This window comes from Chiloscyllium punctatum, chromosome 27 (genome assembly GCF_047496795.1).
Source record: "Chiloscyllium punctatum isolate Juve2018m chromosome 27, sChiPun1.3, whole genome shotgun sequence".
Classification (NCBI taxonomy): Eukaryota; Metazoa; Chordata; class Chondrichthyes; order Orectolobiformes; family Hemiscylliidae; genus Chiloscyllium; species Chiloscyllium punctatum.
In genome coordinates, this window is record NC_092765.1 from 12208106 (window position 1) to 12220413 (window position 12308).

Here is a 12308-nt window from a genome sequence, read left to right on the forward strand (position 1 = left end):
GTTCCATGCTCACCTCCATTCCGAAGGCCTTCTCTATTTCGCCTACCACAGCACTCCAGTATGCCAGCAGTCTGTGGCAGGACCAAAGACAACGAGTAAGTGTGCCAATGTTCACTTTACATTTAGCACAGATTGGAGATGCTTCCACTTGAAATTTAGTGAGGTGGTCTGGGGCCAAATGGACCCTATGGCGAATCTTCAATTGCAAAGCATGGGTGCTGTTGCAAATCAAGATTCTTCTTGCATTTTCCCAGAAGAGATCTCAACATCGAACTCCCTCTCCCATATCCTACAAAGCCATTCGGTCTCGTCTGAGGGGCCCTCTCCCAATAGATAAACGTTGCTAATGGATAATATGCTCTCAGCACCGAACATCATCATCTCAATATTGGACCTATAAGGATCAGTTAGAAGTGTGGTCTTTTTTTTTGTATGAAGTTGCTAATTTGGAAGAACCAAATAAGGTCCCTACTGGGCAATTCATATTTCTGAGCCAACTGGTCAAAAAACAACAGTATGTCCCCTTCAAATAAATCATCCAGGCGAAGCATGCCCCTAGCCGCCCATAGTTTAAACCCAGAATCTGTCATCCCTGTCTGAAAGCCTGGCATACCAACTATGGGTGTCAAAAATTATTTGACAATATTGCCTGCACCCTGACCCATGGCCCTCCACCCCTTAACAGTACTCATGCCTATTGGGTTATGGCAATATTCCTTAACTGTTCTCATTTTGTCTAAGAACAGCAGGCCCATAAGGGGGTGTCTTGCCTGAGCTGCTTTGATGTCCAACCAACGTGAGCGAGCGTCACCCTGAGCCCAATAATTCGAGTAAGACAGTAGAGAGCTTAACTGATAGTTGTTGATATCCAGGAGGCCCAGTCTGTTCCAGTCTGTAAGGTAACTGCAATTTAGTAAATTTAATTAGGGGCCACTTGTGATACCAGATAAAAGAACTAAACCAGCCATTCAGCCTTCTAAATATTTGCTTAGTAAAAAGTAGAGGAAGCATTTGTGTAGGATACAACAGACTGGCAGAATGCTCATTTTAATGAGCACTATCCGATCTAAACCAAGAGTTCAGAAGCACCTCCCATCTACGAAGGTCATGGTTGATTCTGTTGAATAAATGGGGAAAAAATGGCTTTAAATAGTGATCAAAAATGGGAGTAATAAATATGCCGAAGTGGAGAAAGCCCTCCTGCGACCGATCAGGCACTCTCAGGAAACCACCCACTGTTTTGGCCTCTGACTTTGCTAAGTTGATCTTCTAACCTGAGAAGCCACCAAATAGCTTGATGCATTGTACTGATATGGCACTGAGACTGTTGGATTTGACAAGAATGTTATCCACATACAGTGCGATCTAGCGTGACTTCATTCCCGCTTTTGGAGTGGTTATATTGGGATCCCTGTGTGTTGCCTCTGCCAGTGGTTCGATCACCAATGTGAAAAGCAATGATGACAAGGGGCAGCCTTGTCGACTGCCCCTACAAATATCAAAATTGCTTGACTGTACACCATTGGTGAGGACTACGGCAAGAGGATCACTATACAAAACCTCCGCCCACTTGATGAAGGTCTTTCTCAGGCCAAACCGCTTCAAAGTATGCAAAAGATATGGCCACTCGACCCTGTGAAATGCCTTTTCCACATCTAAGGAGATCACCAATCTCTGCACTGATTTGTTGTTGACATACTTGGATCATGTTAAGTAATCTCCTGACATTATCCGTCGATCTGCGACCTTTTATGAACCCCATCTGGTTTTCCTTAATGATGGAGGGCAGTGCAGTTTCTAGCCTTAATGCCAGAGTCTTGGATAGAATTTTGAAATTCACATTCACGAGTGAGATGGGTCTATCGAAAGCGCAGTCCTCCGGGGCCTTCCCCTTTTTTAAGAATGTGAGAGATGTTCGCCTCTTTTAGTGATAGTGGGAGGAGGTCACAACTGAGAGTCATTAAACATGCTAAGCATTGGCCCTGACAATGTACTTTTAAATTCCTTAGAACTTACTGGGGAGCCCATCAGGACCTGACACCTTCCCATTCTGGAGCTACCTTCCCATTTTGGAGTTGCCTCTTAGCCTCCTGCACCTCTTGCTCTGACAATGGGGCATTGTGGAGAAACTCTTGTTCAGGGGTCACTCCCAGAAGGCCCAAAGCACTTCTTAAAGGACACCATTCTAACCCGTCTGCGCTTTCCGCTTTGAGATTGGTATAATTCAGTAAAATTTCTGGAATGCTGCATTAATCCTTTTAGAATCATAGGTCAAATTTCCAGTGTCCTCTCTGATCGAGGTAATGGCTTGAGGGGGACTCCTTTTCCAAGCAAGATTTGCTAGGTACTTGCCCGGCTTATCCTGATGCTCAAACAGCTTTTGACTTGCAAATGTAAGCTCCCTCTTCGTGTCCAAGTGAGCATGGAGTTTAGCGTAGACCAGAGCGCTGTGATCCTCTGCTGTTTCACCAGCGACAGCCTGTCAAGGTATGCCTTTTCAGCTACTTTCAGGCATGACTTGAGCAAGCGTTGCTGCTCACCCCTCTGTGACTTCTTACTGGCTGAATAGAAGATAACCAACCCCCTAGCATAGGCTTTAGCTGTTTCCAAAGAATAGATGGGCTACTGGCCAAGCCTGAATTAATATCTAGGAAAGCCCTGAACTCAGTAGGAAAGAATTCAATAAACTTACTATCCTTAAGGATGAAGGGGTCCAGTCGCCAGTGCCTCAAGCCTACCACCACATCCTTATTCTTAACCATTAACTACCCTGGGGCATGATCGGAAATAGTGATATTGCCAACTGTTCATGATGCCATCGAGCCCAGATGTGCTGTGCGGATCAGAAAAAGATCAATCCTAGTATGGCATTTATGTGAGTTTGAGAAGAATGTGAAGTCCCTGCCAGTAGGGTGAAGGTGCCTCCAAACATCTACCAATACCAATTCAGCGCACAAATCCCTTAATTGTTTAGATTGCAAAGAAGATATCAGTGGGCCTTTGGGCAATCTGTCAACTGTAGGCTCAATGAGACAGTTGAAATCCCCTCTGATCATATGTTGAGATGCAAGTTTAACCAGTCTAGAAAGTGCATCTGTCAAGAATTTAAGGGGTTGGACCAGGGGACAAGTAAGCATTTAAGATCCCGTATTCTTACCCGTGTATCAAAGCTTTAAGGATTACAAATCTCCTGTGTGTGTCTTTAATGCACTCCAATAACTTAAATGGGAGATTCTTTCTAACTAAAATGGCCACCCCTCTACTCCTCGTATTGAAAGATGAAAAATTAACCCGGTTGTACCCATTCTGTGCAGCTTCAAATGCTATGCATCATCCAAGTGTGCTTCTTGTAATAAGGCAACATCCACCCTCTCTCTCTTAAGGTTGCAATGTATCTTCTTCTTCTTGACAGGTGAGTGACTACCCTTAATATTCCAGGTCCACCACTGAACCACATCCTGAGCCATCACCTTCCACAGCACCATCTAGACTCCAGATAGGAAGAACCCAGACTGCAGATCTCTGAGCTTTAATGCAAAAGAATCCACAGAACCCAAACATTATACAGACTAAAATAACTACATCCAACAAATCTACAAACTTATAAAAACTATATACAGCAAAAACAGAAAAAAAAACCCCAAAGTCACTGATTAGAGGAATTTATCCCCCCCATTCGAAGGGGGTGCCGACACATCCTACAACCCTACTAACCATCCCAAATGTCCCCTCAACTACTACCAGCTAGGGTTGCACCACATGCACCAACCACCCGGTAGGAAAGAATAACACCCAAGAGCAAAGCTAACACCATAGACAAGTAAAGTAAAAATAAATGTCACCCAAACCTTAAATAGAAATTAGAAATGAATATTCAATCCATCCCAGACATCATTTCATGCAACTTATTACAAGAAACTAGACTTCATCAAGTCCTTTTTTTAAAGAAAAGAAAACCCGCACAGCTCTGTCCTCTACACCTATTTGGTCATTCGACTTAAGTCAGCATGTCTGCAAAGTCCTTTGCTTTCTCTGACAAGTCGAACAAATGTATGGATCTAGCATGATTGATCTAAAGCACTGCTGGATATTTTAAAGAATACTGGATCCCAAGCAAGCTCTGTCTCCTCTTGACTCCATCATAGGACTTCCTTTTCTGGACCACTACTGCCGAGAAGTCTTGAAAAAACATCACCCTGGAGCAGTCACATACTGTCTTTAGGCCCCTCCCCTGGATTCTAGAGACTTCTATGACCCTCTGTCTTTATAATGATGGAACTTTACCAGGACACGGAGTGGGCACTGATCTGGACTAGTTTTCGTATCACGATCTGGTGGATTCTTTCAATTGTTATCCTTCCCTTCTGAGTTTCCAAACTTACAAACTCTGGGAACCACTTCTCGAAGAACTCCATCAGCTGCTCACCTTCTGTCCCCTCTGCTATGCCAGCAATGCGTAGGTTCTTTCTTATGCCCCTGTTTTTGAGATCGTCGACTAGATTCAACAGACCCTGGACCTGTGTTTCCAGGGCTTCAATTTGGCTCTTGGCAGAGTCAGTCTCTGCCTCTACCCCTGCAGCCCAGCGCTCGAGCTCATCAGTCCTTTTTCCCAGGTCTTGCAGCAAAGAGGATACAGGAGCCAGCTTCTTCTCGATGTTTTCCTGGATTTGCCTCCCAAGACCTCGTGAGGTTTGGTCAGCTCCTCAACCAGGGTCTGGTAAGTAAGCAAGGCAGCTGTTTCAGTGGGCTGGGCCATGGCTCAGGCCCTGGGTGAGCTTCAACCTTTCTTTGGCATTCTCCAGCTGCAAGGTCAAAAGTAAGTAAAATGTTTCAGGTTTCCAACTGCTTTTACTGTGTTTTTACGCACAGTAAAGTGCTTTGGATGGGTCCTAGCTCTGTCGGGTCGGTGTTGCAGCACTGAGCCCAGCAAACTCGATCCTGTTAGGATGCCACCATCTTGGATCCCCATCTTCATTTTTAATTATTTGAAATTGGGTATGGATTTGTGATCTACCATGAGCCAAAATGTCACAAATATTATTTATACTAGCACACCTTAAACTGGATGTTAGAACACAGTCTGTTCAGTGATCTGCTACCCGAATACAATCGAAATATGTACTCTTAGCTGGCTACCATATCGTGGAATGTAGTTGAAGCTAGAAGGCCTTGAACTTGAAGTTGCAAATACTTTGAACTCAATTGTTGTGAGACACTGGCTAAAGAGTAACTTATTCCGTTTCAGAACGCATCTTATGCAAAACAAAAAATTACCCATAACTTTCTATCAATGCAGTTTTTTGTGGGAAATACTGTTCCAAGTTATCTCATTTCAAAAGTTCTGACCCCCTTCCATTTCACTACTGTGCTTCTGTTCACGAGTCTTGCTTCTGTTCCTACCCATGCCCCTCTTCTCTTTTACCTTCTCTATCTCTACTCTCCTCTCGGAGCAAAACTCCGAATGTACATGATTTGGATGCTTTCTTCTCAAAACATTGTTTCTCAAGTTGATTTGGTGATTTCCAATGCTGTGATTTCAGAGTATTCAGTAATGGTGTACCAAAATGTTGAGCAATCCCTCGTACTGGGATTTTGTGTTTTATTTAAAATGGTACTAAAATGTCCCTAGCCTGTAGGATATCTGCTCTGGAGGTGGCCAACAGGTTATCTGTTCTCATTTAGCTTGTATAATGCCTGTTAGGAAAACGCAGGTGACTGTTTGCTCATGTGAAGCACTGTCTGTCTTGACTTCCAAATTAAGAAATTAGTGACAATTCGTATATTTTTGATTTGTGCATAATATTGTTTATAAAGTGCATTTAATTGGTGTTACCAAGAGACTTTAAAACAGTACACATTTCTTTAGTCAAGCAAGAAACTTTCTTTTTTGTTTTGCAGGCAGAAGGAGCTGGTCTCCCCATTTCTATTGAACTGTGTGTAGGAGCCCTTCGTATTCAGTCTAACGAAAATGCAGAGATGAAGATTTCTATCTGTAAAACCATTGCATGCTTAATGCCAGATGACCTTGAAGTCCGACGTGCTTGTCAGCTCACTCAGTTCCTGCTGGAACCGACAGTGGATGCCTACCGTGAAGTGGAAAAGTTATATAAGCAGCCTGATCAAAAATATGATGAGGAAAATGGCCCTATTCCCAATTCATTACACTGTGAACTTCTACTGGTTTTGAAATCCCATTGGCCCTTCGATCCAGAATTCTGGGATTGGAAAACACTCAAACGTCATTGTCGGGGGCATCTGGGGGACCAAGCTGGTGCCATTTCGGAAGATGAACTCAGTGAAGATGAATTGGATGGTAATGAACTCTTTGATCAGATGAGTAAAATTCCAGAGACAATGACTGATGGAAGAGAGAAAGATGGAGAAAATTTAAACAAAAAGAAAGAAAGGGTGATGTCTGAGAGATATTACAGATGGCTTCAAAATATGTTCTTCTGTGTGCTGTGCAAGAAAGATTATGTTGTAGCAAGAATTGTACACCATGCAAAGACACACATTAGGGATGGGATATTTTCTTGCCCTGTTTGTGCAAAAAAGTTTAAGAGAAAGGAACAGTTTACTCCACATGTAAAGGAGCATATAAAGAAACCGAAGAGAGAGAAGAAACAGAAAAAGAAACTAGAAGCAGCTGAAAAACTTTCACTTCCTGTATTAAGTGCAGCTACTCCTCCAAAGCAGCAACCTTCTGTGGATGAAGTGAAAGGTTTGGCTAAAAAAGAAGTTGAGGAAAATGACTACATAATCTTCAGTGGAACCGACTCAGTGGAAGAAGGTCAATGTGACCAGCCCAAAGCTGAAGTAGATGAAGCTGTTGTTTCGCAGTGGACAGAAAGTTATCCATGCCCAGGTACAGATTGCTTGAGGTCATTTAAATACTACAAAAATCTCACAGCCCATTTGAAAAATGATCACTTGGACAATGATGAAAATGTGAAACATTTCCTTGAAATGAATAACAGGAAGGCACTGTGTAAGTACTGTCGGCGTCATTTTGTCAGTGACTACCATCTTAAAGCTCACTTAAAGGTACACTCCGGGTTGCAACCATACATTTGCATTCAGATGGACTGTAATGCAAGCTTTCAGGCCTTTGCTGATCTAGTGAAGCACAGAAAACAGCATAAAGAATTCCGATCCAGATGTACATTTAAAGGTTGCAATAAGGTTTTCAGTGGATCTTGCTTGCTGTATCACCATGAAGCTCAGCATTACAGGGAAGCAGCCTATTCCTGTAATTTATCTGGCTGTAAGAAATTCTACTTTTCAAAAAGTGAATTTCAAAATCATCTGCAAACACATGGTATAACAAGACTGGAAGACTTTGAGGCCAAATTTCTGAAAAAAGAGAGTGACACCACAGAAGGTCTGGTTGATGATGGCCCTAAGCTTGTGACTTCAGAAGAGCAACTCATTCCCCTGTCTGACAGTTGCACAGAAAATACAAGTGAGATGTTGAATGAAGTATCAGAAAGATCTTCAGAAAGTTGCAGCTATTCTCTGCCCCAGGATGTTGTTAAAAGGGAAAATGAAGCACAATACAGCCCAAGCGGTTCACGTTATCCAGTGGTACAAGGTACTGATGGTGCAAATTCAGGCTTTGACAGCAAGAATCGATCTGGAAATAGTAATCAACAGAATGTTTATTCTGAAAATCTTCTTGTGCCCTTGGAAAAGTTGGCATCATTTAAAGAACTCAGTGACATTGAGGATATGATGAAAGCAGCTACCCTTCATCCAGAAATTAACAGGAGCCTGGCAAGGCACAAAATCCCAACTGGGGTTGGAGGTAGCTCTCCAGCCTTAAATAAGCTTGCTTGTGGGATTGATGGCTGTGTTATGGTGTATGCCTTGACAAAGGACCTCAGGAAGCATATCAAAATGGCTCATCCAAACTACTACAAGGCTAAGAAACGAATTGATAAACACTGCAGAGATGTTTTGAAAAGTTCTGTATCAAATCAAGTCAAAATTAAAACTGAGGCAGGACCGCAGGCATCACAATTACCGACCTCTCTCAGATTGGAAGGCGAGTCAGTTCCACCTGTAATTGATCTTGCAGGAGGTAAAAGTGTGTTGCTCAAAACACAGAGAGCTAAGAAGCCTAAGAACAACAGGAATGCCAAATGGCCTGCCATTTTTAAGGATAATAAGTTTGTATGCTCCAGGTGTTTTAAAGAGTTTTCAAATCCCAAATCACTTGGTGGCCACCTGGCTCGCAAAATAAAATGCCCGTTACTTGCTGAGAATAATGCAGAGACCGCTCCTATGAAGAGATATGAAGGCCAGTCTGCAAGTGTTGCCAGCTGTGCTCCTGCAGTGCCAACTCTGGAAGAACTTATAAGAGCTCTGCAGAAGCTGCGGTTAGATAAATCTGAAGTGTTTAGAAATGAAGTGATGACATGTGCTTCCACTTTACCTTCACCTCTGGCAAAGCCGCCTTCTACACCGATCCTCACCAGCGATGCTTCCGTTTCTGCACGTTCAGATAATGATTCTCAGTTGCAACCACATTCTCAAGAGCTCTTCCAAAGTGATTCATCTAAAGAGGATTCTGGAATCATTAAGCCATTTGTCTGTGACAACGAAGGATGTGCCTTTAAGGCAATGACCAAAGATGGCCTCATCAACCATTATGTGAAAACTCACAAGTACTCCAAGGAGAAGGTTCTTCAGTTAAGCAGATTTCAACTCAGGTTTGCACCATTCAAATGCCACATCTGCCTAAGAACATTTACAAGAAAAACTAATCTTAGAACTCACTATAAACAAATGCATAGATTCAGTAAAGAGGACATGCAGAAAGGCAAGTTTTCCTATATAAACTGTGTTTCTGTTCCTAGCAATACAAATCCACAGCTGAATGTGCCAAATATTATAATTAAAACTGAGAATGACAGTCTGCACATGAATGAAGAGACTGTGAATCGTGCTCAGAGTGTCACTGAAAGGCTTAGTTTGTCTGAGAATGCTGAGCCTATTAAGAATGAAGACAGTTGTCATTACCCAATGAGTGTTTCTTACCAGACAAAAAGCTTGACTTTATTTGGCGATGATGAACATTCACACCTTGGCACAGTGAGTGGAAGTTGGCGTCACACTGAAAGTGATTCAGAGAATACAATGAATGAATCCTTCACTACTGAAAGGGAATGTTCTGAATCCACCGAATCTATAAAATCTGAGGAGATGCGTTTGAATGGTAGCATGGAATCTAGTATGATGCCAGATAGTGCAGATGATTCCGAATCCAAGGAAGAAGGTAGAGGAAGCCGAAGGATTGGTGCTAAAAGTAACTTGTGTTACATCTTAAATAAATATCACAAACCTTATCACTGCATTCATAAGGGCTGTTCTGCGGCTTTCACTGGCCAACCAAATTTGATACGCCATTACCAGACTGTACACCAGTACAACCGGGAACAAATGTGTTTGGAAGAAGATCAAAGAAATGCCAAGAAAGACAATACCAAAGTGAAGAAAATCTTCAAATGCAAATTTGAAGGTTGCACCAAACGCTTTCAATATCCTAGAGTGCTTCTGAGACACTACAGTGAAATTCACAAGGTTGCAGGTGGTGAAACTGGAAAGTATGCCTGTAATCAGCCAGACTGTCTAGCCTCTTTCAATGTGTATAGCAACCTTAGACGCCACCTGCAACAAGCTCATGAGATTAATCTTGAAGTCAAAAGAGAGACCCTGGGTGATTTACAATTCAAGTGCAGTATAGATGGTTGCAGCCGCACTTACACTATCCGGTCCAGTTACCTGCGCCATGTCCAAAGACAGCATAAAGCCCACTACAAGTCAATATTAGTGAGGCCTCGCAAAAACTTTCAGTATGACCATAAACCTAATTTGGAAAGATGTGACCTCAGCCATGTAATTGATAGAGGTGCTCATAGCTCATCTGTGGTTGGACCTGATAAGCTATTTGGGCAAGCACATCTCACTGATGAAGACAGCTGTGGCTCTGCACTACTGAGTCAGCCTAACTTGGAACGAGTCGGTGCAAACCATGTTTCTGATGAAGGCAGTAGTGAAACGGAATCTGATGTTGAGCCTGATTTTGAAAGTTACCAGGAGCATCTAGACTCATACAATTCAGCAATAAGTCATGAATCTAACTTTGAAAATCACAGCAGTGGAGATCTTGAAGATAAAGGGTTTAGAAAAGCAACAGGATTGGAATTCGACTCCGGCAAGAGCGTGACTGAACATCATTCTGACGACACAAGTGACTCTGTACTGCACGAGGTGGATAGTGAGAGAAATGAATCTTGTCTGGCCTTGGATGGTTCCCTTGTGAATGACTCTGAAAAGGATTCAAGAAAATTGGGCAAGTGTCGTGATTTTTTGTTGAAGAGTATAGACCACGGATTTGCCATGTGCAAAGTAGAGGTTTTGAGAGATCAGTTTCCATGCATGGTTGAAGACTGTCAAGCAGTTGTTCTAAGCCGGCGGAGTGTTTTGAGACACTATAAGATACAGCATAAGATGACTGCTAAATATATTGAGCAGAACATTAACACGCTCCTAGTGTGCAAGAAATACTCTGATCCATCACATGGTGAAAAATTGGGATCGGATGCACCAAAACATGCTAAAAATGTGGTCCCTGAGCAAACAGAGGAAACTCCAGGTTGTAGTGTTCTCAGGCAACAAAATGGAGAAGTACCTGTCAAAACTGAGTTTAAAATTGAGCAGGAGCCAATTGGAACAGGACACCAGTTGCATAACTGCAGCGTAGGAAATGGAAGTGATAGTCTTTCCACTGGGAAAACTGTAAGTAGCGGTTCTGCTGTGGGGATGACAAACCGAAGTCCAAGCTTCAAAGAAAATGTTGCAAATCGGGCTTTTGTACCTAAAAATGGAGGGTTAATTACAAACTCAGCAAAACAAAGTGGGAGCCAGAATAATTTACTTTTCACGAAATTGAAGCAGCCTTTGAAAAGAAAATCTGAAATGGAGGCACAGCGAACAAATACCACTTTGACACAAGGCTCAATGTTTGGCACCAAAGATGGCCAACAGAGCCAGAATGGTCAGCAGAAACCATTTGACTTGACCACATATAAGCCAATAGGATTTGAAGCGTCATTTCTGAAGTTTATTCAAGAAAGTGAAGACACTGAGAATGATGACGACACGTGGCACTGGGAGCCACCTAAGCGCTGCAAAAAATATAGTTCGCAAAAGAGGGAGTCAGCAGTTAACACTGGATTGAAAGAACCGACAATGGAAAACTATAAAGAGTACAATTCAGACTGCAACAAAAATAACTCTGTACATAGCAGTTTTCCAGCAATTGAGCCTCTAATTTCACCGGGGCAGTCTCCATCTTTGGAGAACTTACGAACAATATTGGATAAGGCACTCACAGACTGTGGAGATTTAGCCTTAAAGCAACTTCATTTTCTTCGCCCAGTAGTAGTCCTTGAAAGATCAGAGTTTTCCAACCCCCTACTAAAACTGTTTCCAACGAAAAAGAGTGATGAACTTTGTGTGGGAAGTTCATAGAACTAGTGTATCTATTGTGCAAACTGAAATCACTATACTGTAACCTATTTAGAACAGTGAAAACAGTGCTGCAGAGAATAAAAAGTGAAAACACCTGGAACTTCCGTTTGGGAAACAAAACCTTGGTTTCTTCTGGTTTTTGTGCATGATTGTGTGTGTGTATATGGAACAAGTATTAGGGTACTTATTGGGGATTAGTAGTTCTTACTAAAAGAACTTGACTTGAATGTGCACATACTGGTGCTCTTCTGTAATATATTGTACACTACATCTCCTTTATGTATGGGTTTTGAGATAGTACACACTGTCAATTAAATGGCAATTTTTCACAAAACATTGTACTGATGGATTTGTATCATAAGTTGACTTGTATTGATGCATTTGGGGGAGAAAAAGGCACATTGGTCACCTAATTGATTTCTGGGGATCAATATAGTCTTGATGGTTAAGTTATCAATAAAGAAGATATTTCTTGTGCTGCAATAGAGCTTTGATCAACCCAATTTTAAGTAAAACCTGTTGCCTACTCTGAAATTACAAAGACATAGAAACTAATTGCTCAACTTATACAAATACTGTGGCTTACTTTGTTCTTGGACGTTTCCACCTGTTCAACTTGATTTTCTACACAAATATTGGCTTAAAATTTGATCTTAAATGGACTCCATTGTTTTGTTGCTATAAATGGAATTTTTCCTGAGCTTACTAATGTGAAGCTCTTTCGTGGATTCCACTTTCCTTATAAAATGCCCCAATAGACCACTGCAGCACTT

The 12308-nt window shown here is 42.0% G+C and overlaps 1 protein-coding gene across 1 annotated transcript in view; it reads left to right on the forward strand.

The window, feature by feature from the left end:
• rlf (RLF zinc finger) overlaps positions 1-11869 on the forward strand; it is a 57468-nt gene extending 45599 nt beyond the window's left edge. The window contains exon 8 of the mRNA XM_072548094.1: positions 5899-11869. Within this exon, the coding sequence (XP_072404195.1) occupies positions 5899-11535 (5637 nt within the window). The 3' untranslated portion in view covers positions 11536-11869. The remainder of the gene's footprint in view (positions 1-5898) is intronic.
• Positions 11870-12308: the final 439 nt, after the last annotated feature.